Source organism: Arvicanthis niloticus, chromosome X (genome assembly GCF_011762505.2).
Source record: "Arvicanthis niloticus isolate mArvNil1 chromosome X, mArvNil1.pat.X, whole genome shotgun sequence".
Classification (NCBI taxonomy): Eukaryota; Metazoa; Chordata; class Mammalia; order Rodentia; family Muridae; genus Arvicanthis; species Arvicanthis niloticus.
Window position 1 is genome coordinate 11,421,865 of NC_047679.1, and position 26,909 is coordinate 11,448,773.

Sequence of the window (26,909 nt, forward strand, 5' to 3'; positions counted from 1 at the left end):
TCAGCATGAGGTAGGAGCTGGAGGCACATGGGCAGGTATAGGCTCTGGGGCTGGAGGCGCAGGCCACACACTTGGCACTCTCAGAAAACTTCACATTTCCTTTGGCTTAAAGGGAGGCAGACAGTGTTACCACCACCACAAAAGTGTTGCTGAGAGGATTGAGGGAAATCCAGCAGCAAATGACATCTAATTCCCAGATGGCAGGAAATGGAGGCAACAGTGGGATGAGCTAAATGGTACCATTAAGAAGCGAGCAGAAAAAGCTAAAGGTGGGAGGGTTCCTGCAGGTCAAATGGTCTGCTTTCCTCCACCAGCTGATGTAAAAAAGATAGAACCAGAATAGACACAAGGGACTTAAGGAGAACAAATAAGTAACAAGCAAAACCAAGGTGTACTCCAACTGTGAATTCTAGCCATTACAAAGAAGACACTTTAAAGTGAAAATTTCCCACCTGAGGGAAAGCAAGCAAGCAACAAAACCAGGCTACTCACTACCTCAATTAGTTCTTTTAAAAAAATACATAGTTATCTTTACTGTCTTTATTTATTTATGTATGTGTATGTCGGTGTGAATGTAACCCACATGGGCGTAGGTACCCAAGGAAGTCAGAAGCAAGGGTTGGATCTCCTGGAGCTGGGGTTACAGGCAGTTGTGAACTGCCTGATATGGGTGCTGGGATTTGAACTTGGATCCTCAAGAAGAACAATCAGTGCTCTTAACTGCTGTGCCACCTCTCTAGCCTCCTAGATTGTTTTTTTTTATTGAAAAAAAATTGTTTTTGGCTACATGGTGGCACACACCTTTAATCTTGTCATTTGGGAGGCAGAGGCAGGTAGATCTCTGAGTTGGAGGCCAGCCTGGTCTACAGAGTGAGTTCCAGGACAGCCAGGGCTACACAGAGAAACCCTGTCTAAAAACAGCAGCAGCAGCAGCAACAAATGTTTTCCTACAATAGATTCTGATCAGAAATGGTGACTAAGATCACTTGTTGTTCATGCGAGAAACTGTCTGGAGCTCAGTTCCGAGCATCCACTGAGGCCCTCTTCTGGCCTCTCTGGGCACTTGCATGCATATGCCTATACCAGAGTCTAGGAGCTAAGACACTTTCATCTATCCTCTGTGGGCACTAAGTACATGAGGTACACAAACAGACATGAAAGCAAAATATCCATAATATGTGAATACATAAATACAAAAATGATGAACAAAAATGGGGGCTGGAGACATGGCTCAGCATTTAAGAGCACTTTCTGCTCATCTAGAGGACGCAAGATCAATTCCCAGCACCCGCATGACAGCTTACAACCATCTATAACGCCAGTTTGAGGGAATCTGATGCCTTCTTCTGACCTATATGGGCACAGAGCACCAGGCACACATGTGGTGTGCAAAGACACATGCAGACAACATCCATTCACATAAAATAAGAATTTTTTTAAAAAAAGGAACTAATACAAGGGGTTAGAAATGTAGCTCAGTAATAGAACACTCGCCTACATTGTACGAGAACCCTGGATTCAAGCCCCGGTACCACAAAGAAAATGTATTTAGACAGGATCTCATTATGTTGTCCAGCTAGGCTTCAAACTGCTAAGTTCCAGAGATCCTCCTGTACCTTGAAGAGCTGGACTCAAAGGCATGTGCCACTATGACCAATATGAACTAAGAATTTATTTTTTTTTAAGATTTATTTATTTTCTGTATATAAGTACACTGTAGCTGTCTTCAGACACACCAGAAGAGGGCATCAGATCCCATTACAGATGGTTGTGAGCCACCATGTGGTTGTTGGGAATTGAACTCAGGACCTCTGCAAGAGGAGCCAGTGATCTTCACCACTGAGCCATCTCTCCAGTCCTGAGCTAAGCATTTATAATAATAGTTTCTGGGTGGTGAAAATATGATACTTAGCCAGGAGGTGGTGGTGCACACTTAATCCCAGCACTTGGGAGGCAGAGGCAGGCAGATCTCTGTGAGTTCAAGGCCAGCCTGGTCTACAGAGTGAGTTCCAGGACAGCCAGGGCTACAGAGAAACTCTGTCTAGAAAAAGAAACAAAACAAAAGAATCTAAATAAAAAGTGGTTGGCAAGGAACATGGTGTGACAGATGGCAAGAGTAATAGTAATCAGTTTGCACTGTTGAAGGGTATCAGCCACCAGTGGCTCACGCTTAAAATCCTAGCACTTGGGAGGCTGATGTCAGGAGGATTATGAATTCAAGGCCAGCCTGGGATACATAGCAAGAATCTAATATCAAAAAGAGGGGGGGGGAAACAATAAAATAGGACTGGAGAGATGGCTCAGGAGTTAAGAGCACTGGCTGTTCTTCCAGAGAACCCGGATTCAATTTCCAGCAGCCAAATGACAGCTCACAACTAGCTGTTGTTGTGTGTCACAACTCCAGTTCCAGGGGATCTTCCACCTTCTTCTGGCCGTTTAGGGTACGCATACATGTGGTACACCGACATAGACTTATTTTCATAAGATAATAAAATCAAAATGAGTATTTAAGGCCAGGTATGGTGGCACATGTCTTTAATTCCAACACTTGGGAGGCAAACCAGGCAGATCTCTGTAATGTTAAGGTCAGTCTGGTCTACATAGTGAGTTCCAGGACATCCAGGGCTATGTAGAGAGACCCTGTCTCAAAACAAACTATTGTTAAAAAGAGGAACAAATAGCAAGACATGGTGGCAAACACATCCCATCACTCAAGAGGCAGACCAGGCAGATCTCGTCCATGGTCTCCATAAGCAAGTCCCAGGTCAACCAGGGCTATATAGCAAGACACTGTCTCCAGAACATAATAATAAGCTGGGAAAAGGGACTTCCTCCAGGAGTAGTGCACTTCCCACAATGCTTGCACTTTCCAGCACTGGGAGTGGTGGGATGAACCTACAGACTACGAAATAGAGGGGCACAGAGAATAACTAGCCTGCCTCCTGCGTATCAATCTCAGGTTGATGGGTTTGGGGAGAAGTTGATAAAAATGCTTTTGTCAGGGGCTGGGGTTGCAGCTCAGTAGAATGGCATATGTTGACATGTGATCTGCATGTATGTGTAAAGCCCCAGGTTCAATCCTCAGCTAGAATGAGACTGAGACAGAGAGAGAGAGAGAGAGAGAGAGAGAGAGAGAGAGAGAGAGAGAGAAAATAAACATAAACACATAAAGAGACAGAGAAGAAATGCTTGTCCAAAGGTCAGTATAGATAATTTCAAGGGAGGACAAAATAGGGAACCTCCAAGACTTCCTTAGAAGGTGACCCTTACCCTGGCTGGGATGGCTGAAGTTTCCTTTTCCTTCAAGATCTCCCGGTAGCTGAAGGAGGAGACGCTACTGCTGTCTCCTGTCTGGGTCCTGCTTGGCGAGTTCATCTCAGAGAGAACCAGCTCCTCAAGGCCTAAGTGTGGAGGAAAAAGCAACCTGAGTCCGGATCCCTTGGAATCTCAGGACAGCAACCAGCATGAAGAGACCTCATCAAAAGACTTGCCAGAGATAGAAAAAGAGACACACACCCAGGCAAGCAAACTCAAGGACTGGACCAGGCAGAAACAAGGTTGGTAACTCTGTTGGTAACCATGTCCAGTGGAAGAAAGGGAAGTGGGTGAGGCTAAGGAAAAGGGCAAAGAGTAGACACAAGATTCCAGTGGCAAAAGCATTCAAACCTAGATGCAAAAATAGGAGGACAGGGAGTTGAGAGTACATGGTGGCTCACACACATGCAGGAGAACGCTCAGAGACAGGAAGCCAGCACATGGTGGAGACTGACAGAAGCCACAGAGAAAGACATTTAGAGCAAAGATGGAGTCAGACTTGTAGCCGTTTGCCTAGCCCCAAGTCCCATGTAATGTATAAAAATGATGTTTAATATAAAACTCTAGGCCCGGTGGTGGTGGCACACGCCTTGAATCTCAGCACTCAGGAGGCAGAGGCAAGTGGATTTCTAAGTTTGAGGCCAGCCTGGTCTACAGAGTGAGTTCCAGGACAGCCAGGGCTATACAGAGAAACCCTGTCTTGAAAAACTAAACAAAACAAAACCAAACAAAAACCAAACAAATAAAATTCTAATATATTCCCAGCTTGTTAATCAATTGAAATGAGAAATTGCTTCAGGAGGCTGAATGTCTTAGGGGGAAGTTGATACAGTGAGACAGATGTCACTTGCCATGTCAGTTGAACAGTTGCTGAGCATGGTGGTACATGCCTGCAGGTAGATTACCTGAGCTGAGGAGTTCAGGGCCAGTCTGGGCAAGAGAAAAATCCTGTCCCCAAAATGAACCGGAAAACATTGGTACTGAGTTGGTGACACTGCCCTTATAGCTGCTCCCAGGTGTCAGGAAATAGTTTAGTGCTCCAGAGGGATCCCCAGAAAGGGTGCAGTGCTTGATTGGGGCTCTTTCAGTAGCTCAGTTGATAGTCTATTTTCTCTAAGTCTGTCTGTGATCTAAGACAGGCACTAGACCCATTACTGAACTTGAGTTATTCCAATATATTTACAGCTACTCCCAACCAAGAAAAGGTAAAAACAATTCCAGTTTTGCGTAGGCATGTCTTCTGCTTTTGGTGGCAGAAGCATCGTGGGTTGAGTTAGCTGTATACTGAAAACAGTACAAACCAAACATGGTGTCGGATGTCGGTAACCAGACTCCTAGGAAGCTAAAGCAAAGTTTGAAATCAGCATGGGCTACAAAGTGATGCTGTCTAAAAAAAATAATATTGATGATGATGATGGTGAAGAAGAAGAGGGTTGTGTAGTGCTGTTGCCTATGGAAATCTGTCTCCCTTGATTCACTGTGTCTGGAGGGGGATGACTGGGAGCTGGGCACGAGGCTTGTATCACAGATCCTAGACTAGAGGATTTCCAGAATCCAAGAATGGAAACAGAAAAAGAAGAGAAATAAAGGCAGATACAAAGCAAACAGAAAGAACGCAGGCAGAGAGAGGAACAGAGAAAGCAGGAAGAAGACTCATACACACATACACACAAACACATGTAACATCTTATGGACTGATCAGGGTGTATTTGTATGTTTAGGAACACACACACACACAAAGCAGACAGTGCAGGGAGAGAAAAGACAGACAGAATTCAGGCAGGACAAAGGGCTGGAGCAGCCGGGCGGTGGTGGTGCACCCCTTTAATCCCAGCACTTGGGAGGCAGAGGCAGGTGGATTTCTGACTTCGAGGCCAGCCTGGTCTACAGAGTGAGTTCCAGGACAGTCAGGACTACACAGAGAAACCCTGTCTCGAAAAACCAAAAAAAAAAAAAAAAAAAAAAAAAAAAAAAAAGGGGGGGGGGGGCTGGAGCAAGTCTCCGGGAGCTATGGAAGGCAGCCCAAAGGTGCAGCTTCCGACTCCTCAAAGCCTGCCCTCTCACCTGTGCGGCTCTTGCTATTGGTGAGAATCTCCTGCAGTCGTTCCTGAAGCTTATCAGCCCGTTTCCGCTCCAGGTGCAGCTGCCTTTTAAGGTCTTTGAGCTAAAGGTAAGGGGCAGGGTGGAGTGAGGGCTGTGGCCTAGTGGGGGCCCATAAAGAAAGGGAAAAGGTCACAGGCCTCACTAGCTTACCACAGCGCTGCCTTTCTTTTCCAGGATCCGCTGTCCATCCACTGTGTCCTTTACCTCCTGCGGTTTGAGAAGGCACAGCTGGGCAGGTGTTGGCACAGTTGCCTGCAGTGTATCCTGCCTCCCTACCCCACCTCATTCTGCAAGCTTAGGCCATGCTTGTGCCTGGGACCACACATATACCACAGACCTGCTTCAGGTTGCTGATGGTCTTCACATGGCCATCTCGCTCCTCCTGGGCCTGCTGGAGCTGCTCTCGCACATTCTGAAGCTCTTTCTCCTTGCCCTGCAAAGACAACACCAGCCCAGGCCGCTGCATGAGAAGTCCCTGTTCTCCTGCAGGGGTACCCAGTACCCTGAGACAGGACCACCATTCAAGAGGCACCTTCAGCTCAGCAGCATGCTCCTCCCGGCACTGCTTGACAGTTTCCTCGTGTTCCTGTTGCTGCTGCAGCAAGGATTCCTACAAAAAGAGTCCCAGGTCTGTTCATGGTCTCCAAAAGACAGTGTATCCAGTTCAGGACAAGTAAATTTTAGCCCAATTCTTTGGAAACACCTTTTTATTCTGAGACAAGGTCTCAGAGTATAGCCTGAGGTCTCAGTATATAGCCTGCACTGGCCCTGAACTCTTTTTTTTTTCTCCTTTTCTTCTTTTAAAAGATGCACATGAGTACACTTGCTGTCTTCAGACACACCAGAAGAGGGCATCAGATTTCATTACAGATGATTTTGAGCCACCATGTGGTTGCTGGGAACTGAACTCAGGACCTCTGGAAGAGGAGTCAGTGCTCTTAACCACTGAGCCATCTCTCCAGAGCCCAGGCCCTGAACTCTTAACCCTACCTCAAGGCTCCTGAGTGATGGGATTTACAGGTAACTCACTGCCATTCTGGATGGAAAACATCTTGTAGGAAATGGCATGTGCCTTTAGGCAGAAATAGTGGAAAAGTAACCGTATCATTCATATCGTAGAACAAGTGATTTGCATTTATATTTTCTTTCTTTAACAAGCCAACACTGCATGCCAGGAACATTCAAGTGGTTGTACATATATTAAGTCTTTTTCGGTAATCTTTCTAAAATACCTAGACAGTAAGGCATTATTTTCATCATTAATTTTGTTTTGTTTTTCTCTTTGTAACAGAGCCTTGGCTGTCCTGGAACTCGATTTGTAGACCAAGGTGGTCCGCCTACCTCTGCCTACCAGGTGTTGGGATTAAAGAGGTATGCTACCATGTCTGGCTCATCATTAATAGTTGCTGCTGGGAATTGAACCTGAGGCCTCATTCACGCTAACCATGTGGTCTACCAATGAGCTATACTCTGTCTCTCCATTCCCCTTTCTGCCAATGGTGCAAATGGGCCATAGAAAGATGAAATACGTTGCATAAAATCACATGGCTAGGAAGTGGCCCAGTCAGCATTCAAACTGAGTTAACACCCAGCTCAAGTGTGTGTTCTTCTCTGCTACAGAGAAACTATTGTCATGAGGTTTTTTTTTTTTTCCAGAAAAAAAAAAGCTATAAATGTTCTTGTTAAAATAAAAATTAATAGATCACCAAACATGGAAAGATAATGTATTATAAATTTTTTGGCAGAGGACACCATGAGCCATCTAGGTGGAAGAAATGCCTGTTCAAATTGACACCTAACCTGCTTTGCACCATTACCAGGTACCACCAACTCACCTCAGCTTCCTTCAAGCGTCGTTCAAACCAGCCCTTGGCTCCATCCATGGAGTGTACCTGAGCCTGAAGTTCTTCCACTGTGTGCTGAAGATTTTCTAATTCCCTTGTTCGAGCCTGGAAGGAGAACCCAGACAGGAGTTGGGCAGCAGAGGACTGGCCACCTTGCATATCACCTACCTGCCACCATGTCAACCAGCAGCAAGGCCATAGTCCTCAGCTATTAGGGGAGAAAGGGTATTGTGACCGCACCCACCTTCTCCTCTCGAATCTGGCCCCGGAGCTCCTCTTCCTGCCGTTTCTTGTCCTCATGCAGCTCTCGAAGCTCCCGCTCATAACGGGCTCGCACCCCCAGCATCTCTTTCTCATGCCGTAACCGGACAGCCCCCAGTTCTTCTTTGTGCTGGGACTTCTCCTGCAGTGTCTCCATGGCTAGCTCATCCAGCATGACCTTCCTTTTCTCAGCACTCTGGGGACCAGGAGGGTGGGCCAAGAGAGTGGCAATTAACTTTATTTCCCAACACCACAAAATGACCACTATTCTGTTCTATGCCCAAGGAACTAGCCAGACTCCACCTCTTCCCCGGCCCTTCAAATTGGCTGAGTCATTCACCAGTCTTTTTGGTAATGATCTTTTTTTCCCCCTCTTTCCAGTGCCAAGATTTGGCCATAACACTTCCTACCCACATGGACTAGGCCATCTCATTCCCTCTTCCCATGATGCCCCACCTTCCGAGCTTCCTGGAGATCCTGGGTCAGCTGCTCCTTCTCCTGCCCCATTTCTTGAAGTTGTTCTAGCAGCCGGCTATTGGCTCTTAACGACTCCTAATTCAGAAGAGAAGAGGAAGTTGGAAAAGAGTCCCTGATAGGCACCAATGAACTAGAACACTTCTGGTAGACTGTCCGTCCCCCTAATAAAGTAGGTGCTATAATCTTAATCATAATGGGAAGACACTGCTGTGTGCTCCTCAGTACTTTCTTCCCTGGTCCCTTAGCAACAGAATTTACAGTTGGGTTTCTAAAGTATTTCTCCCTTCAAAGACAGGTAGGGCCATGTGACTCACTTCTTGCTTCTTTGTATTCTCTTCTTTTTTTTGACACAGGGTCTCACTATGTATCCCTGGCTTGCCCGGAACTCTCTATATAGACAAAGCTGGCCTGGAAGTCATCTGCCTCCCAAGTGCCAGGTTACATTCCTTTCTATGTTTTGGGACAAAATGTTGTCAAAAGTCTTTTTCTTGAGATAGGACCTTATTTCAGACTTGCTATGTAGACAACAGTGACCCTGGACTCCTGATCCTGCCTTTACTTCCCAAATGCTGAGCTCATGGACATCGGATATTGTGAGGGCTTGTTTTCTCCTCCATTCCTTCCTTCATTCTTTCATTTTTGGTTGTTTGTTTTGTTCCAAGAAAGGGTTTCTCTGTGTAGCCCAGGCTGTCCTAGAACTCACTCTGTAGACCAGGCTGGCCTCAGAGATCTGCCTGCCTCTGCCTCCTAAGTGCCAGGATTAAAGGTGTGTGCCACTACCACCCGACTTTTTTCTTTCTTCTTTCTTTCTTTCTTTCTTTCTTTCTTTCTTTCTTTCTTCCTTTTAATAAGCTCTGACAAGTTTTCTTACAGAAAAACTTTCCAGGTTTGCGTTTCATCAGTCTGTTCAAATATCAGAATCCCAGTGTCAATGAAGTGAGTGTGTAATACTCTGTAATGTTTTCCACATGCTGTGCTACTGTAGTGATGGGCAACAGTTTGGGCCAACATGGAATAATGGCATTCTATTTCAGATTGCCTAGAAGACGGGTATGTTGAAAAGAATGACCAGTTTTATTTTTCCATTTGGTCATCTTCAGAGTTTGCTTGTATCCTAGCATGCGTGCACTTTCTGCTCTTCATAACAAACTGGACACTAGAGTTGACCGAGCCCAGAGACGTTCTCATAGTCTTCACAGTCACCACTGTTCTTCCTGAAGTGCAGGACAACCCCCAACCAAGAGCAGTTGCCTAGCGCTGGAGAGATGGCTCAGAGGTTAAGATCACTGACTGCTCTTCCAGAGGTCCTGAGTTCAATTCCCAGCAACCACATGGTGGCTCACAACCATCTGTAATGGGATCTGATGCCCTCTTCTGGTGTGTCTGAAGACAGCAACAGTGTACTCATATACATAAAATAAATAACTCATTAAAAAAAAGAGCAGCTGCTCTGATGGTTGAGACTGAGAAAGCTTGTTTTCATTTTTCTTTCTTTCTTTTTGTTTTGTTTTAAATCAGGGTCTCTCTATGTAACCCTAGTTGTCCTGGAACTTGTTATATAGACCAGGCTGGCCTCAAACTCACAGGGGTCTGCTGGCCTCTGCGTCCTAGGTGCTAGGACTAAAGTCATGCGTCACCACCACATCTGGTCTATGTTTTCTTTTTTGAGACTGGATCTTGCTTCCTTTTTTTTTTTTTTTGGTTTGGTTGGGTTTTTTTTGTTGTTTTTTTGTTTTTGTTTTTTTGTTTTGTTTTTTTGTCGAGACAGGGTTTCTCTGTGTAGTCCTGGCTGTCCTGGAACTCACTCTGTAGACCAGGCTGGCCTCGAACTCAGAAATCCGCCTGCCTCTGCCTCCCAAGTGCTGGGATTAAAGGTGTGCACCACCACCACCACCGCCCGGCCTGGATCTTGATTCCTTAATAGAAACAATCCTACCTCAGTTTCCTAAGTAGCTAGGAACCGAGGTGAGCATCACTGGGCCCAGTGTGGGTGATTAATTTGTATCTAGAATTGTTAAGTGCAACTTAGGTCTTTATTATTATGATTTGTTTATTTGTTTTTGAGACAGGGACCCACTATGTATCCCTGGCTGGCTTCAAGCTCATGAAGATCTATCTGCCTCTGCCTCCTTGGAATAAAGACCACATGTTATGACTGGGTTTTTTTTTCACTCAGGCTGGCCTCAAATTTAGAATCCTCCTAAGCTTTTTATTCTTTATTTATTTATTTATTTATTTATTTTAGATTTATTTTATGTGCACAGATGTTTTGCCTGTATGTCTGTGTCCTACATGCAAGCCTGGTGCCTATGGAGGCCAGAAGAGGGCACCAGATGCCCCAGAACTGAAGTTCAGACAGTTGTGAGCTGCCGGGTGGGCACTGGGAATTGAACCTAGATCCTCTGGAAGAGCAGCCAGTGCTCTTAACTGCCGAGCCACCTCTCTAGCCCTGTGTGAGCTTTCTGAGTGCTGCGATTACAGACAGGAACCACCAGAGTCAGCAGATCATGTTCTCAAAAGAAAGGAAGGGCTCCTTACTACTACTCTCTGCCCCCTGTCCTCTCTCCTTCCACATACAAGGTAAATATGAAGGTGAAACAGTTTCAACGACTGTCCTGGAAGCAAAGCACGGGTCTGGGTCAAAGGCTGCAAAATAGCAAGGGAGAAAGAACCTAGGTCTCTGGTGATTGGATATCCATAATTTAGGACATATTATAAGCATGGAGGTTCATGCCTATAATAGCAGCTCTTAGGAGGCTGAGACAGGATGACTGCCATGAGTTTGGGGCTAGTTTGGGATACACATGAGTACCAGGCCAGCCAGGAACACATAAACAACTGTCTCAAATAAAATAAACAAAAAAGACAAAAGAATCCACCATCATTGCCATCATTCATCCCTGGACAACCTTCTTGGTCCATCTTCCTCTCAGTTTTGACGGCATTTCCTTCAGCCAAGGTCTCTCATTAAATCTGTCATTCATAGTTTTTGGATAATCTGGCTAGCCACCAAGCCCCAGCTGTCCTGGCATCACCTTGCTACTCTCCCACTCCCAGCACGGGATTTATGGGCACACTTTTCACATGGTGCTGGATTCTGAACTCAGGTCTTCATGCTTGCTCTTGTTACTAAATACTCTTGCCCACTGAACCATATCTCCAGCTGACACACACACACCCCTTAATACAAGTCTCCTATGTAGCCCAGACTGGCTCTGATCTTCCTATATAGCTAGGATGACTTTGAACTTCTGATCCTCCTTATTTTGGTGTGTGTGTGTGTGTGTGTGTGTGTGTGTGTGTGATCCTAAAAACTGAGATCACAACATAAATATCGCAGAGCCTGGTTTATACAGTACTGTGGACTAAACCCAGGGCTTTGTGCACACTATACAAATACTCTGTTAACTAAGATGTATCACCAGCCCTAAACCTGTGTGTGTGTGTGTGTGTGTGTGTGTGTGTGTGTGTGTGAGAGAGAGAGAGAGAGAGACAGACAGACAGACAGACAGACAGACACAGAGTTTTACTATGTAGCCCTTTCTGTCCTGGAACTCACTACAGAGACCAAGCTAGCCTCGAACTCAGAGATCTGCCTCTCAAGTGCTGGCATTTAAAGGCATGTGCCACTATGTCTGGCCCCAAAATTTTTAATCCAGTATTATTCTAGTTTCTCCAGGCTAAGCATCCTTCATCTTAAAATCTAAAATCTGAAACTTTGTTTCCTTCAGACAAGGTCTTACTATGTAGCCAATACTGGCCTAAAGCATATGGGAATCCTTCTGCCTCAGCTACCTGAGTGCTAGAATTATAGGCATACACCAGTATATCTGGCTTAAAATCTGAATTTTTTTTTGAGTCTACACATAATGCCACATATGGGAATTCCACACCTAACCACCAATGCACACCTTTGATCTCAGCAGTTGGGTGGCAGAGACAGGTGGATTTCTGTGAGTTCACAGCCAGCCTTGCACACAGAACAAATACTAGGACAGCCAGGGTTGTACAGAGAGCTCTACTTCATCTCAAAAAAGGGCAGGAGCACTAAAAATATTTTATAAAATTACCTTCCGGCTATATGTATAAGGTATGTTTAGATTTAGGTTTTATCTCCAAGATATCTCAGTAAGTATATGCAAATATTCCCAAATAAGACAAAATCTAAAGCAAGGAGAAGGATTAGGTATGAGAGGCATTCGATTTGTACATTATGATACCAGAATGGAAACTTTGATTAACTGAGGAGGCTCGGTTTTGCAGAAGTAAAATTACCCATGTCAGAACATATAGGTACTAGGGTGTTAACAAGCCAGCCAGGAATTCAGGTCTTCCTGATTCCAAAGTCCTCTTACCGTTCCCCAAGGGCAAGTCAGTGCACTCGTAAAGTACATGACCGATCAGAAGAAGCTTTACCTGGAGCTGGGTGTTGAGGTCATCTTTCTGTCCCATAAGCTCTTCATATTCAGCCTGACAATGCTGTAACTCAGAGGCCAATTCAGTGGTCTGTTCCCGAAGCATATTCAGTTCTTGTGTCTTTGCTGTCTGGATCTGGAGAAGGTGGTAATGGTAGACAAAGAAATTGCAAGGAGCCCTAAGGCCCAGGAACCCTGGACCTCCCAGTTCTGGGGAGACAGAGAAGTATGAAGGAAGGAAGAAAGACAGAAAGTTTAAAATGGAAAAGCAGGAAGAGGAGTGAAACATTCGTGTAGTAAAATACTATGCAGTGATCAAAGAAGCCATGTAACACATGGATAGAGCTCACAGACATAGAGGTACCAGAAAGCAGGCAAGGACAGAAGAGCATCAATTCCATTTATATAAAGTTGAAGAACAGGTAAATGGATCTATATTTTTAAAGGTCAGAATACTGGTTACTTCCAGAGATATGCTAACTGGAAGGGTAAAGGAATCTTCTAACATACTGAAAAACGCTCTGTATCTTGTTCTGGAAGGTAGCTATACAGAATTATAAAGAAACATGGATAGACACATTGGATTTACGGAGTGTACACTTAAGATCATTACATTTCATGCATTTTATCATAGAGAAATGTGAATGCCAGAAAGGCAGTAGTAGATGGAGAAGAAGGCTAGAAGGCAACAGAAAGGAAGAACAAAAACAGAGGCCACAGAAGGGTCCAGATCACCCTGGCCAGACGTGGACCAAAAGCAAGAGAGATAAAGGAAACAGGGAGAGATCAGCAAGGGCTCCCAGGTATCCTGTACCTGCTCCAGAGCAGCCAAGCTAGTCCTCAAGGCATTGTTCTCAGCCAATAGCCCTTCCACTTGTTCGTGCGCATCTGCACTCTGGCTGGACACCTGGCCCCACCCCCGCGACAGGTGAGAGCAGGTCCAGAACAGAGGGACAGGACCTACCCGCAGCCAAGAAAGAAAGGAGACAGACACACAGACACACAGACCAGGACTAGGAAGAGCAAGACCCCTTGGGCCATGCTTGCCTGTGAGATACCAACTCGGCCTGCTCGCCGCCCTCAATCCCAGCTCCCAAGCCCACCAAGTATAACATACCTGATCTTGTAGGGCCTGCAATGCTGCTGCATGCTCCAGACGCTCCCCCTGCCGCTGATCTCTTAGCTCTGCCAAGCTCTGTGGGAACACGGATGTCAGGTAACCCCCTTCCAGACCTCATCCTTCCCTGAGTAGACACAGATACATGGGCTCCCTAAAAGCATGTGACCACCTAAAAGCATGTTCTTGGCATCTGTGAGTCTTGGATTAGCTGTCTGAGATTTCATGTTCTCCCAGACTTGAAGTGACACTGACACACACACACACACACACACACACACGCACACACACACACACAATATATATATATATATATATATATATCACTTATACATAGAACTCTCAAATACATTCCCTCCCTCTTTTTCAGCATTCAAGCATCTTGAAGCATCTTGGACACATGTAAGTTCCTGAGGGGCTCATACTCATCCAGATTCCAGCTTGGGGACACTGGGAGTTTCCGTCCCCAGGGACAGTAACTTTACCCATCTCCAGAACCTAACCCCCAGGAGTTGTTGATATACTGATATACTTAACCCCCAGGGCCAAGCTCAAGAGCCTCAGATCACACAGACACCTAGCCCCACAGATCCTAGAGACCTCAAACTCACAACCTCAGCTTCCAGCTCTTTTTATACATATTTTAAAATATTGTTTATTTATTTTTATTTATATGAGTACATTATAGCTGTTGTCAGACACACACCAGAAGAGGGCATCGGATCCCATTACATATGGCTGTGAGCCACCATGTGGTTGCTGGGAATTGAACTCAGGACCTCTGGAAGAGTAGCAGTCAGTGCTCTTAACCACTGAGCCATCTCTCCAGCCCCCAGTTTCCAGCTCTTGAAGAAGCCTCAGACTGACCCATCACTACCACCACTGTGGTTTCTCATCACTAGGAATCTTTAGACCTAGATCACCAAGAGCTCCTGAGGTTTTTTACCCAGAATTGGTCCTGGTTCTCACATTGCAGTTTTCTAGGGTCCCTGCACCATATTGTCCATTCTAAGAAACCTCAGACTTGTCTCCTCTCAGGTAAAACCCAGAGGCTACCCAAGGACCTCAAGGCTACCCACCTCACATGAACAACTCACCTCTGAAACATCATACAACCAGACCCTCAACTGTACTCTGCCTCCAGCCCCAATAGCCCCATACTTGAAAGTCCACTGTCTACTCAACCCTCATGTCTTTGACCCCTAAGAGTCTCAAATGTACTGATATTCCAACTTTTTAATTTTCTTTTTTGAAACAGGGTCTCATCATGTGTCTCTGACTAGTCTCAAACTCAGAGATTCACCTGCCTCTGCTTCTTAAGCGCTGGGACTAAAGGCATGGCATGCGCTACCACTGCCCAGCTGATATTACAACTTTTAAAGATTTTAGCATCACCAGACTCACTCTTTTCTTTTCTTTTCTTTTCTTTTCTTTTCTTTTCTTTTCTTTTCTTTCCCCTAAGACAGGGTTTCTCTGTGTAATAACCCTAGCTGTCCTGGAACTCGCTCTGTAGACCAGGCTGGCCTTGAACTCACAAAATTCTTTACCTCCTGGATAGGATTAAAGGCATGTACCACCACTGCCTGCCTGCATCACCCAGTTTCTAATGGGAAAGTTCCACAGCTACATTCACCCTGATTCCTGATCCCAGGTCCCAGCGAGAGTTCTGATTCATACAAACTTGTGGTACACAACCAGAGTCTCTAGACTCCCACTTCAGGAATCCCTGGTTCATGTAAACTCTTATCCCAATTACTAAGGCTCTTGGGTTCCTGAGTTCCTATTTTTCTAGCTTCTAGAGAGCTTACTCATACTTTTCAGGTTGCTATATCTCCAAATCTCAGACATCCCAATCAGTCTCTAAAGACCTCAGACCTCCCCCAACTGCCAGCCCTGGTTCTCCACTCAGGGGATCTTGGGAACCAGCCCCATCACCTGATTGGCAGCCTCAAGTTCCTGCTGTAGTTTTTCGGTGCGAGCCAACTGTGCTTTCAGATCAGCTTCCTTCCGCTGTTGCAACTCTTCAATTTTGTTTCTAGAGGTGACGAGGATAAGGGATAGGGTACATTAGGCATGGCTAGAAGCCCACTCTCCCATCTCTACCCCTGTGGTCTTTGGTTAGTTTGCCTGGGCATGGTCCCTGTTTTTCTGCTACTGACAACCCCAGTAATTACCTGCTGTCATTAAACAGTGTTTCCTTCTCTGTCTGCAGACGGCAAAAACTGGGCACAGAAAGACAAGACATAGATAGGTCATTGGTTCCCCAAGCCAACCCTCTCTCTCTAGGCCCCCAAAAACCCTGGAAAAGAAAAGTATACCTTTCCTGTTTCTTTTTCAGTTTCTCAGAGAGCTGAGGGAGAAAGAGAAAGGAGTACCGACAAATAACAGTAAGAATAATGACAAAAGAATAAATAATAAAAACATTTATAGATACTTCATACTGAGTCCTTCCTACAAGTCAGCTTTTACTTATATTCTTGCAGAATTCTCAGGACCTCCCTGAGAACTAAAAACTACTGATTTTACAAGTGGGTAAACTGAGTCTCAGAAGGGTTAAGCAATTTGATGGCTCAGTTGGCAGCAGCAGCAACATCATCTCCAACTACCTCCCTTGGATTCCAAAGGCCATTATTTATGCTCCCAAAGCAGTGCCAAAGGCCATATCACAGAATAGCTAGGCCGGGAGACCTGGAAAGTAGGATCCTGAGTTGTTGTCTCAGCACTGGGCCCCCAGGTTCTAAAAGCATTCTTATAGATGAATTAATTGGCAATGCTTCAAGGCAACAGAAGGGAAGGGGGCTGCCATGCACAAGGTAGAATGGGACCACATTAGCTATTCAACAACGAAAGTAACTGAGATTTGTGAGCCCCTGTTTCACACATAATCAAACTGAAGCTCTGAGGAGGCACAATGCTCCTCTGCTGTCAGGAGAAAGCCAGGCAGCGGCAAACCCCACCTTAGCAAGTTCCTCCTGTAGTCTGGAGGTTTCAGCTTGCTTTGAGCTCTGCGGATGGTAGGGGGGGGGGAGATAAGGGATGGAGTTGTTATCAGCAAGGACGGAGGAAGAAGGCCTCTAATTTTGCCTGTCCCGCCTCCCTTTAGCCCAAGAGATGGTGATGTCACAGACATCTCCATGGGCCCACAGGCAGAAGGTAAGGCATCTGCTGTCTCCCAGCATCCCAGTCCCAAGAGACCCAGATTTACCTCTAAGCCTTGTAGCTGTTCCCAGAGCAATTTTTTTTCTTCTCGCTCCATTTCCCATTTCAACTCCACTTCTGCCAATGGCATGGGGGTCAGGGGAGTGGGGAGTACATCTCCTGGGGGATCCCCTTGGCCCTCACTGACAGCAGAGGGTCTCACAGCCTCTTTCCCGTAGCGTTCCTGCAGTGCTGTTGAGTAGAACAAGATCGTTTGATGAATGACATCATCTCTGAAGTCCCTTGCCACATCTCAAATACAGGGAGAAGAAGGTAGCACAGGACCCTGCCCCAAAGGAAGCCTCATTCAGGCCTGTCACAAATAATTCTAAGACCCACCACCTCAAAAATCCTATCTATTATGTTCCATACCATGTTTATGTATGTAACCTAATTCCTACTCATATTGGACCTGGCCTGATCATGGAACCATCACCCACTAACACATAAGCCCTAGCTACTCACTGAAGGCCATGTATGAGGCCCTTCTCCCATTCTCCCAAGCTGCCTTTCTGCTTTCATCTCAGACTCTATTTACAATCTGGGCTCAGAATCTCCCCAGTGCCCTAGTTCTGCTTAGCCAGCATCTGCATTTCCCTTTCAACATTCATTCTGCTAGTCTCTAACATTTGCTGTGTACCAGACAGTGAACTAACGCAGAATGAAACCGCTTTATCGTTCCATCTTCCTGGCATAAACATTCTGGTGTACTGTGTAGATGAGCAAATTTAGACCCAAAGGGGTAAAATGCCCTCCAAAATCCAAAATCATACACTAGTTCAGGTAAGGCCAAGTCTCCCTCTGAAATTTCTTCTGTCTCCTTTAAGAGGACTATACCCATCCTGGCTCCACTCAAGGCCTGAGGTCTCTATATTCCTGGAAGGCCTCCATGCACCTGCCATGTTCTTCTGCAAGGCTGTGTTCTCTGCCTGCAGCCTCAGCAGCTCCCCATCCACATGTGCTCCAGCTGCTCCAGTACCCCCTTCCTTGAGTTGCCGGTTTTCCAGCTCCAGCTTCTCCAGCTGGCTGCACAGCTGAGCAGGGGGAGAGAGATGACAGAGACATAGCAAATGAGAATGATATCCACCAAAACACAAACAAGCATTTGGCCGCTCAGTGGAGAATTCATTCAATTCCCACAAGAACCCGATAATATGGTTGCCCTTACACTTTGTGGCTAAAGACACCGAGACATGTCGATATTGATCAATTTCCAATTTACACATCCGTTAAGTAACAAAGTCAAAAAAAGAAAAAAAGAAAGAAAGAAAGAAAGAAAGAAAGAAAAAAAAAGGGTGAGAATACTGAGAACAACCTTCTCTTTGCTAATTCCCACCATGGACAGCCCCACTGGCACACATACACTCCCTTCATCTGTGGAAACATAACCTAGATCCCTGGATGCATGGATGGCTCCCATTCGACTCAGGCATCACAGCTTGCAAGATATTTCCAGAGTAAGCACATCTTACAGTTCTTATAGTTCTGGTCTTTAGCTTTGAAGAGGTATACCATGGTTAAAACAATGGTTTCACAAGACAATCACCTGTCTTTGCTCTCAGATCAGACTACTGAGGCCCACAAAAAAATATTTTATTGCCTCGGATGTAGCATCATTTCTTTCGACCATTTTTTCACCTGACTGGCTTCTGTGCATCCTTTACTGCTATGTCATCTTTAACATAGGATTAGCCAATGGGAAAAAATCCAGTATTTTACCACAGCACTCTCTGTTCACTCCTTTCTGACCAAATATCAGTCCCAATTAAACTTTATTTTTGATGTGTTTTATATTTTGTTTTATTTTATTTTATGGGGGGGGGTGCTTTTTTTTTAAAAGACAGAATCTTACCATGTAGCCCTGGCTTGTATTGAACTCAAAATCCTCTCACCTCAGTCTTCTAAATGCTGGGATGCACTATCACCATGCCTGGATAAATTTTGTTTTGTAGTATGGAATCACAAAACAGAGCCTAAAACTATATTCCAAAGACATGGGTTCCTATTTAACCAGCTGGGTGATCTGGGGACAAATTACTCCATCTCTCTGGGGTTCAGTTTTCTTCATCCATTAAAAAGGGATACTAAATTATAATATGTAATTGTATTGTAAGAATTAAATGAATAATGTAGAACAATTCAAATAGGAATAGAAGAAATAGCAGTAGTAAACTAGCGCTATTATTCTCTCTCCCCATCCCACCCAAAAAACATAAGTGTTCTTTCTGGCCAGTTTGTTGTCAACTTCACCTAAGCTAGGGTTATCTGGGAAGAGAAAACCTCACCAGCCTATATCATCATCATGGCACATAATTGAGTCTATTAGATATTTTCTTGATTTATTTTTAAGATTTATTTATTTAATTTATAAGAGTCCACACTGTCTTCAGACATACCCCAGAAGAGGGCATCAGATCCCATTACAGATGGTTGTGAGCCACCATGTGGTTGCTGGGAATTGAACTCAGGACCTCTGGAAGAGCAGTCAGTGCTCTTAAGCACTGAGCCATCTCTCCAGCCCTCAATTTTCCTGATTAATGATTGATATGGGAGGCCACGGCCCACCGTGAGTGGGGCTGTGGATAAGGGTGAAATAAACAAGCAGGCTGAGTGATCCACAGAGAACAAGCTAATGAGCAATGCTCCTCCATAGACTCTGCTTCAGTTCCTGCCTCCAGTTCCTGCCTTGGCTTCCCAAAAATGATGGACTGAATTGTTGGCCAGATAAACTCTTTCTTCCCCTTTTGCTTTAGGCCAGCATTTTATTACAGCAATTGAAAGTAAACTGTAACAGTAAGTTACCCACGAGTTAGGAACATTCTGTGTAGCTCACAACTTTACTTCCAGAACACAGAATATATAGCAGGTCCCTTTATCTGTCATAGAAACAACTGAGCTGATGAAATTTCTTGGCAGGCTCTAGCATCAGGCCTTACGGTAAGTACCATTGGGGGCGAGAGGAATGGTGGCAGGAGGATTATGAAGGAACCCAGAGTGCTGCAGAAAAGCACTGCCAGTAGTTATGAGAGCACCAGAAAGCTCCGGGGACTGAGGAGAGAGCTTCATACCAGAAGGTATTAATGATAAAAACAGTAGGGTTAGATCTAGAGGTCAGAATAACTTCTGTAAAATAGTGGAGTAGACCAATAGAGAAAAATCCCAAGTAAGGAGATCAGAAAACTACAGAAGCAGAGTAGATGAGAGGTGGTAGAGCCAGAACCTCAGAATGAATATAAGCATCCCATACTAAGCAAGCACTCTTGCACTGAGTGACAGTCCACATTCTTCCATATAAAACTCCTCCCTCTCCTTTCCCTTCTTTTATTCTTCCCATCCACTATGTATCTATATATCTATAGATATATTTAACTATGGAATGGGATGAGGATGTGGCACAGTGAGAGAATGCATATTTAGCATGCAGAATTCTTGGGTTGGATCTTCATCACCATAAACAAGTCAAGACATAGTTTAGAGGGAAAATAAACTAATGAGATAATGTCGCTAGTAAACACTTCTATAGCTGATCCTATGTAGGAGGCTTTAAGTGACTTACATACGTTTACCGACTGAATCCTCACAAAAGCCTGGTACAGCCGGTACTTCTAGCATTACCATTTCCATTTTAAACATTTGGGAATCAAGAAACAGGAGGCTCCGTGACATGTTTAAAGTTTTAGTTAGTAAAATGTACAGCCAAGATCCTCATCTAGGCCTTCTGGCTTCAGGGTCCCTACTTAGAATTACTGACCATTAAATGACCTCTCCTGGCATTGTAAGTGCTTAAAGATTGTTTTCTGTTGTATTTTGGGTTGAGCTTCTTTTTAAAAATTTTTTTCTATTTTTTAATTTGTCATGTAGCCCAGTGTGGCCTGGAACTCACTATGTAGCTGAGGATGACCTTCAAATTCTGATTCTTCTGCCTCTAAAGCCCAAGAGCTAAGATAATAGGCATGTGCATTGTTGGGGCTCAAACCCAGGATTGCATTCATATGACTCAGGCACTCCAGCAATTAAGCCACATCCCACGCCCTCATGTGGTCTGTTGTTATTTTCGACAATTTCTTATTGTATACATGCATCACGATCACATTGCTCTTGTTTTGCTTTTTAGGGCAGTATAGTCCCATCAGGTGAAGCCTTAGAACTAACATTATTTTTTTCTACAACACATTTTTTCCTTAAAACCCACTGAAAACTCACAAACTGATCATCAACTATGAATACAGAAGACTACTAGGAGAATAAAACACAGGACTTCCAACTGCCCAGAAGGGTTAGAAAATAGCCAGGATATTAAAATCAATAAGGGGACAGAGTTAGCCAATCCAGGATGAATTACTTGGAAGAAGTAGAACCCCAGATTCATGGCAGATGAAGGAAAGAAAAAGAAAATGGAAGCAGTTCAAACACTTCCATCTGTTAAGCAATAAGAACTTTACTTAAAGCCACAGAATACACTGGGGCTCCATAGCACCAGCCCAAAACTATACAAACGGAGACTTGAACTAAATAAAAGGAGTGACTTAAGAACCAAATAAACTCAGGGCTCAAAGGATCTAATTCCATGAACATGTTTGGCCTCACCTGTAAATTTACTGCCCCCAGTAACGGACTAAATCCTGTTTCAGCACCATGGACAGTGCTCGGCGCCAGACCCTGTCCACCCTCTTCTGCTGAGCTTTCGGCCTAGGTAGCTCTTGCATACACACACACAGATGCACCAATTCCCTTTTCCCCCCTCAGCTATCCCGGGCACCAGCACCTTGCTGAACTCGGCCATAAGTGTACTGTTCTGCAAACGGAAGTCCTCTTCCTGGCTGTGCAGCTTTGCCTGCAGCATCTCATTTTCACTCAGCAGTACCTCCACTTCCTGCAGTGGCAGACACGGGCCAGGATTCCAACAGGGGTAGAAAGGATGGGGAGGAAGGTAAAGAAGGAGAGAGAAGGAAATAATGGCATTGGGTAGGAAGCATATAGGATAGAAAGAATGGGATGATATATAAGAGAGAGACATACAGGGAAGGAGAGGGGGCAAAAGAGGCATGGGGAAGTAGGGAAAAGAAACAGGAAGGGGGATACAGACAAGGGGATGAGGGGGAAGAGAAATAATGATAGAGAGATGAGGAAAGGGGAGAATATGCAAGATGGGAGGTTGATCAGGAAAGAGAAAAGGCAAGAAGACAGGAACAGAGAGATATAGACAGGGAAAAGAATGTATCAGAAAGGAAAGAAAAAAGGGAAATAGAGGAATGGGAGAAAGAGAAACGAGAAGTCAGACAGAGGAGGGAAACAAGGAAAGAGAACCAGGTGGGAGGGAGACAAAAGAAAAGTTGAAAAGAAGCAGAGAGGGAAACAGGAAAGCAGACACAGATTCAGCGAGGATAAAGAAAAAGATGCAAAGAAGTGAAACACGGGGAAACAAAAAGAGACAGAAACACACAGCAGTGAGGAAGTTGCAGATACATAGGTGTACATAGATAAAGGCCAGTACAATGCCACCAAACAAAAATATCCCCACTGTGACAGTCTTGCACAGATATTCACCCACCAAAGACCCCCTTACCTGAGCTTTCTTGCTCTTGCTTAGTGCCTAAAAGGAAGGGTGGAAGAGAGCTAAAGTGAACCGCAATGGACCCCCCTGTGGGATATGGAGACTACTGCAGCAGGTGTTAAGTGAGGGCAATGGTGGGTTGTGGGATGGAAATATGTTTAAACACAGAACTTGCGTAACAACTGGAAGCCCACAGAAATAACAGAAGAAATTAGTGAAGTACAGTTGGGGATGCTGCTGCCTTGGTGCCACAGCACTCAAAGTTTCCCTTTCTTCTATGCTCGAGGGCTTGAGGGAGAGGGTGGAACTGTGTCTTGGAATGTACCCAATATAATGGATCTCCAAGCTAGTAAATTGTGGCTTCATCACTCCATCTGTTCAAACACATCAATGTGCTTCCCTCTCATGCAACATAGCAACTTTGACCCTTCTGCTTGGCAGCCAAGGATCGTGTCAGGCTTTGCAAAGAACTCAACAACATCCTATCAAAAACTCCCAATTTCCTGACTGTTGGATTTTCCTGAATTCTACATTCATTCATCCAAACGAGTATTTTTTTTAAAAAAAATCTATCTATTCATTATGATTGTGTGTGTCTGTGCATACATGTCACAGCTTACACATGGAGATCAGAGGACAATTTCATGGAGTCAGTTCACTTTCTACTTTTTTTTTTTGTTATTTTTGTGTGTATGGGTACATGCAGTACTCTTAGAAACCAGAAGAGGGCATAGTATCCCCTGGAACTAGAGTTAGAGCAGGTTTGGGAGCTGCCGTGTGGATAGAACTCTGGAAGAGCAGCTCTTAACCACTGAGCTCCAGGCCCTCCTCATCCAACAAGTATTTATTCAGAATGTACTATATGCAACATTGTACTGCATATGAACACAGAGCAATGAAGAAGGATAAAAATTAAGGATCTAGACTTGTCTTTAGAAGCCATGCTGGGCTCTATTCTACCTTATCTTTAAAGGATCCAAAAGGTGGGTGTGGTCTCATGTCACCAACAGGACCAGGACAAGTGGATGGGGTAGGAGCAAAAGGAAGCAGTGCAAGTGGAAGACAGAAGGCAGACTCAAGGCAGATTTACTGATAGACCTGACTAATTCAAAGTTAATGAATGAAGCCACGTGTGGTATACATGCCTATAGATCCAGGTACTCAAGAGGTTGAGGAAGGAGGCCAACTTGAGGCCAGGAATTAGGGACCAGCCTGAGAAACACAGCTGGATGTCCTTTTCAAGACAAAGTTAATGAATGAGGGCTGGAGATGGAGTACGGGAGTAGAGGCAGCTTAGAGCTAGGTGTGGTGGCTTACTCCTTTAGTCCCAGAATTTGGGAGTTGGAGACAGGAGGATGAGGAATAGAGGATCAGGAATTCAAGGCCATCTTCAGCTATATGAAAGCGCAAGGCCAGCCTAAGCGTCAAGAGATTCTGTCTTATAAACAACAAAAAGATCACTTTTTAGCCTTTTGGCTAAGATCAAATACGAAGAGCTTGCCTAGCATGCGCGAGATCCTAGGCTTGATCTGTAGCACCGCAAAAAAAGAAAAAGAAAAAGAAAAAGTAAATGAAAACAAATAAGCAATTGATATTAGAATAAATGAAATAAATCAATAAATTAAGCAAAGCCAGGCATGTCAGCATACATCTATAATCCCAGCACTTGGGAAGCCGAAGCAGGACATTCAAGAGTTCAAGGCCAGTCTGGGCTACATAGCAAGATCCTGTCTCAAAAGAAACACACATAAAAATTAAGCAAGATTAGGTTAAAATTAGCCAACCGAAGAGACTTCTGTGAAAAAGCAAAAACTTCAAATGACTATAAGAAAGCAGCATGTGACATTAGGTTTGCTTCAGTGTAGGTGTTCACTGGGAATGAGTCAGATGGATAGGGGCGAAGCAAGTGGTGGGTGGATAGGGTAGGTGGAGGTACCTTTTGAGCTTTACTGAACTCCTTATCCAGGTAGGCGATCTTCTGTCGAAGACTGGAAAGTTCTGGTGCAGGGAAAGCAGGGAATCTCAGCCTCAGGTGGTAACAAGGAACTGAAGGGTCATCTTATCAGGCCTCTAAAGGAAAACCTTTGCCTCTATTCACACCCCCTTCCCCCATCAAACCACCCCATCTAATGAGACTCTCTTGGCTCACCAACACCATTCTTCCGAAGTTCATCTGAAAGCTGGTAGTTATTTGTCCGGAGCTCCAGGAGCTGAGTCTTTGGGGGTGGGGGAGCCAAGAAATAAAAATATTTATCAGGAAAGCACTCCTACTCCCACATGAGGCAAGCAAGCCCCGAAGCCCTAAAGACTGGACTGGTATCCCCTAAGCACTTCCTTAGTTGCACCATTTCTCTACTAATTCATTCCACCTGGACCACTGGAATTGGAATAGTTAGGTTTCTGTTCACATGTGTTCCTGGGATTATACATGCAGATAAAATCATCTCGGCTGACCTCCTTACACCCTGAACATTGTCTTGCCTAGACCCAGGAGATCCCTTTGGCAGGGGGGAGGCCTTCTAAATTCTTTCCCAAGGAAAGAGATCTGGTCTTTCTCCTACCCAACTTCCATGAGTCAGGGGATGTTGCTCAAGGTCCTGTGGAAGTGCCAAGGTTTTCAAAACAAGTCAGAGTCCCCTTAAGTATAGAATAAAGAGGAAGTGCAGCATAGGCAACGTCACACAATACGTGTCTATCTACCAGCCTTGTAGAGCCTTGAATCTGATTCTTCCCAGAACCACCCACTGTCCCCTACCCCTGTTTTTATGTCCCTCTCATAGCACCAGCTCCACCTCTCTCAGCACACTGATTTGCTCCAGATCAGAAGGTTGAGCTATTATAGAATCTTTCTTGTTCTGCTCTCCCAGATATCGTCTCCTTTGTACCCACCTCAAAGTCCCCCTCCAAAAGAGCCCAATAGTTTTTCCATACACATGGCCCAAATAAGATGAATCTTCCCTGCTCAAGAATCTACCTATCCTCTCTTCACAAGATGTCTTCAGTTGTGAGCCAATAGGGTTAACATTCTGTCTATCCTTCAGGATCTCTCAAATACCCTTGGGTGGGCCAGTTGAACTAGTCTTGTTCAGAGTCTTCTGCAATTTCCAGTGACCCTCCCCATTTATGGTCCAAAGAGCTCACTCTTACATGTTCAGTGTTCCTCAAGCAGACCAACTAGCTTCCAGACCAATACTTCTCATCCCTCAAGCATTTCTGCCCCCAACCTACAGGACTCTAAGATCTCCCCATTTCACTCTTTCCCACTAAGGCTCTCTCACAAAGTGTCCATTCATTGTGAAGTGTTATCATTCTCTCTCAGGATGCTCTGGAAAGGGTCAACAGGTTTGAGTACCAGGTCAGACTACTCCAAAACCCAGTGATATCCCCTTCTCTGAACTCCCAAAGTATCATTTAAAAAAAATATCCTCTGGTCCTTCCTCTATCTGGGTTAATGGTATTACCCACTCAGAACGCTCATCACCCCAATCATTGTACGTCCCTCCCTCGTACGATCTTCTACCATCAATGGCACAGCAACTCTAGGGAATAAACCCATGGTCTGTCCCTACTCCCCTGGCCTAGTGGTATTGGTATCTCCCACAAACTTTCCACCTCCCACCAGTTCATGGTCTTGTCCTGTCAAATTACCAACCAGCGCCACCCGCCCCCCCCCCCATGACGCAAATGGCCAGATCCCTGCTTCTTTTCTCTCCCGACAAAATAATCTCTCATCAGAATCTCCATCCTTTAAAGTCTAACATCATCACCATTTAATAGTATGCCCTACACATGGACCCAAAGTCTCACCCCGATCCCGGACTGAGAAAGGTATCGCCTAAAGACCTTCTACATTCCCTACAAGGCTGACAGAATCCAACCTTCAGAACCCACGTAGAATCTTCGAAATCAATAAGGTCGCCACTCAGAGACTGTTTCCCTTCTCCAGACCACCCCCTTATACTTAAGACCCATCCCAACCAAATCTTCAGAGCCGATGGCACGTCTTCTCTCTACCCCGCCCCCAGTCTCCTAGACCGGTGGTCTTCCCCACATCCAGCGGCACCTGCATCCGTTGAAACTCCTCTTCAGACAGAGCTTGCGCCATGTTCCTCCCCCCACCCCCCGCAAGCTTTGTGCGCAGCCGCAGCTTCTGCGGCCTGTCAGTGCTAAGGTCGGAGCGAACCACTGACCAGCAATGGAGGGGAAGAAACCTAATTCAAATGTTCAGCATTTTAGAGACGGGGAGAAAAGAATGATGCTTAAAGGTCAGACAAATTTTACTTCGATTTTTACGAAATTGTATATCTTCTGTTATGGCTTTTGAGCATTTATAGATTACTCCTTGCTATGCAACATTATGGTATCCCTGTATCATGGGTGGACTCGTCGGGAGAGAAGTAATCCTCCGACAGAAAACTACCCTTCCGCGACGCTCCTTTAAAGAGAAAGTCGCTTAATAACCATGGAAATGAAAGCGGAAGCTTCCTCGGGTCTTGTTCCGGCCCTCCTACGGGTGACCCCAAAGGGGACTCCCGCCTCACGTAAAGTCCTTGACCACCCACTCCTCATATTTTAAAAAGACCTGACAATGATTTTTATTAACACAGCGCTTTTATATCATGTTA

General features: G+C 45.0%; 1 protein-coding gene across 10 annotated transcripts in view; it reads right to left on the minus strand.

Annotated features, from left to right (window-relative positions):
* The window catches only part of Gripap1 (GRIP1 associated protein 1), a 29,099-nt gene extending 2,637 nt beyond the window's left edge, over window positions 1–26,462 (minus strand). For 2 of the 10 annotated variants that reach the window (XM_076919029.1, XM_034485051.2), the window contains exons 1-22: window positions 26,348–26,462; window positions 24,434–24,500; window positions 24,221–24,282; window positions 22,297–22,323; window positions 21,496–21,603; window positions 17,626–17,764; window positions 16,738–16,922; window positions 16,490–16,537; window positions 15,851–15,882; window positions 15,707–15,754; window positions 15,468–15,567; window positions 13,533–13,610; window positions 13,230–13,322; window positions 12,417–12,551; window positions 7,980–8,075; window positions 7,507–7,719; window positions 7,254–7,367; window positions 5,951–6,028; window positions 5,756–5,851; window positions 5,569–5,625; window positions 5,380–5,479; window positions 3,271–3,401 (exon numbers count right to left, since the gene is read on the minus strand). In XM_076919029.1, coding sequence (XP_076775144.1) covers window positions 3,271–3,401; window positions 5,380–5,479; window positions 5,569–5,625; window positions 5,756–5,851; window positions 5,951–6,028; window positions 7,254–7,367; window positions 7,507–7,719; window positions 7,980–8,075; window positions 12,417–12,551; window positions 13,230–13,322; window positions 13,533–13,610; window positions 15,468–15,567; window positions 15,707–15,754; window positions 15,851–15,882; window positions 16,490–16,537; window positions 16,738–16,922; window positions 17,626–17,764; window positions 21,496–21,603; window positions 22,297–22,323; window positions 24,221–24,282; window positions 24,434–24,500; window positions 26,348–26,389 — 2,049 coding nt within the window. In that variant the 5' untranslated portion in view covers window positions 26,390–26,462. Of the gene's footprint in view, window positions 1–3,270; window positions 3,402–5,379; window positions 5,480–5,568; window positions 5,626–5,755; window positions 5,852–5,950; window positions 6,029–7,253; window positions 7,368–7,506; window positions 7,720–7,979; window positions 8,076–12,416; window positions 12,552–13,229; window positions 13,323–13,532; window positions 13,611–15,467; window positions 15,568–15,706; window positions 15,755–15,850; window positions 15,883–16,489; window positions 16,538–16,737; window positions 16,923–17,625; window positions 17,765–21,495; window positions 21,604–22,296; window positions 22,324–24,220; window positions 24,283–24,433; window positions 24,501–26,162; window positions 26,305–26,347 lie in introns of those variants that run through there. The other 8 variants (XM_076919031.1, XM_034485057.2, XM_076919030.1 and 5 more) reach the window with 7 other exon arrangements.
* Window positions 26,463–26,909: the final 447 nt, after the last annotated feature.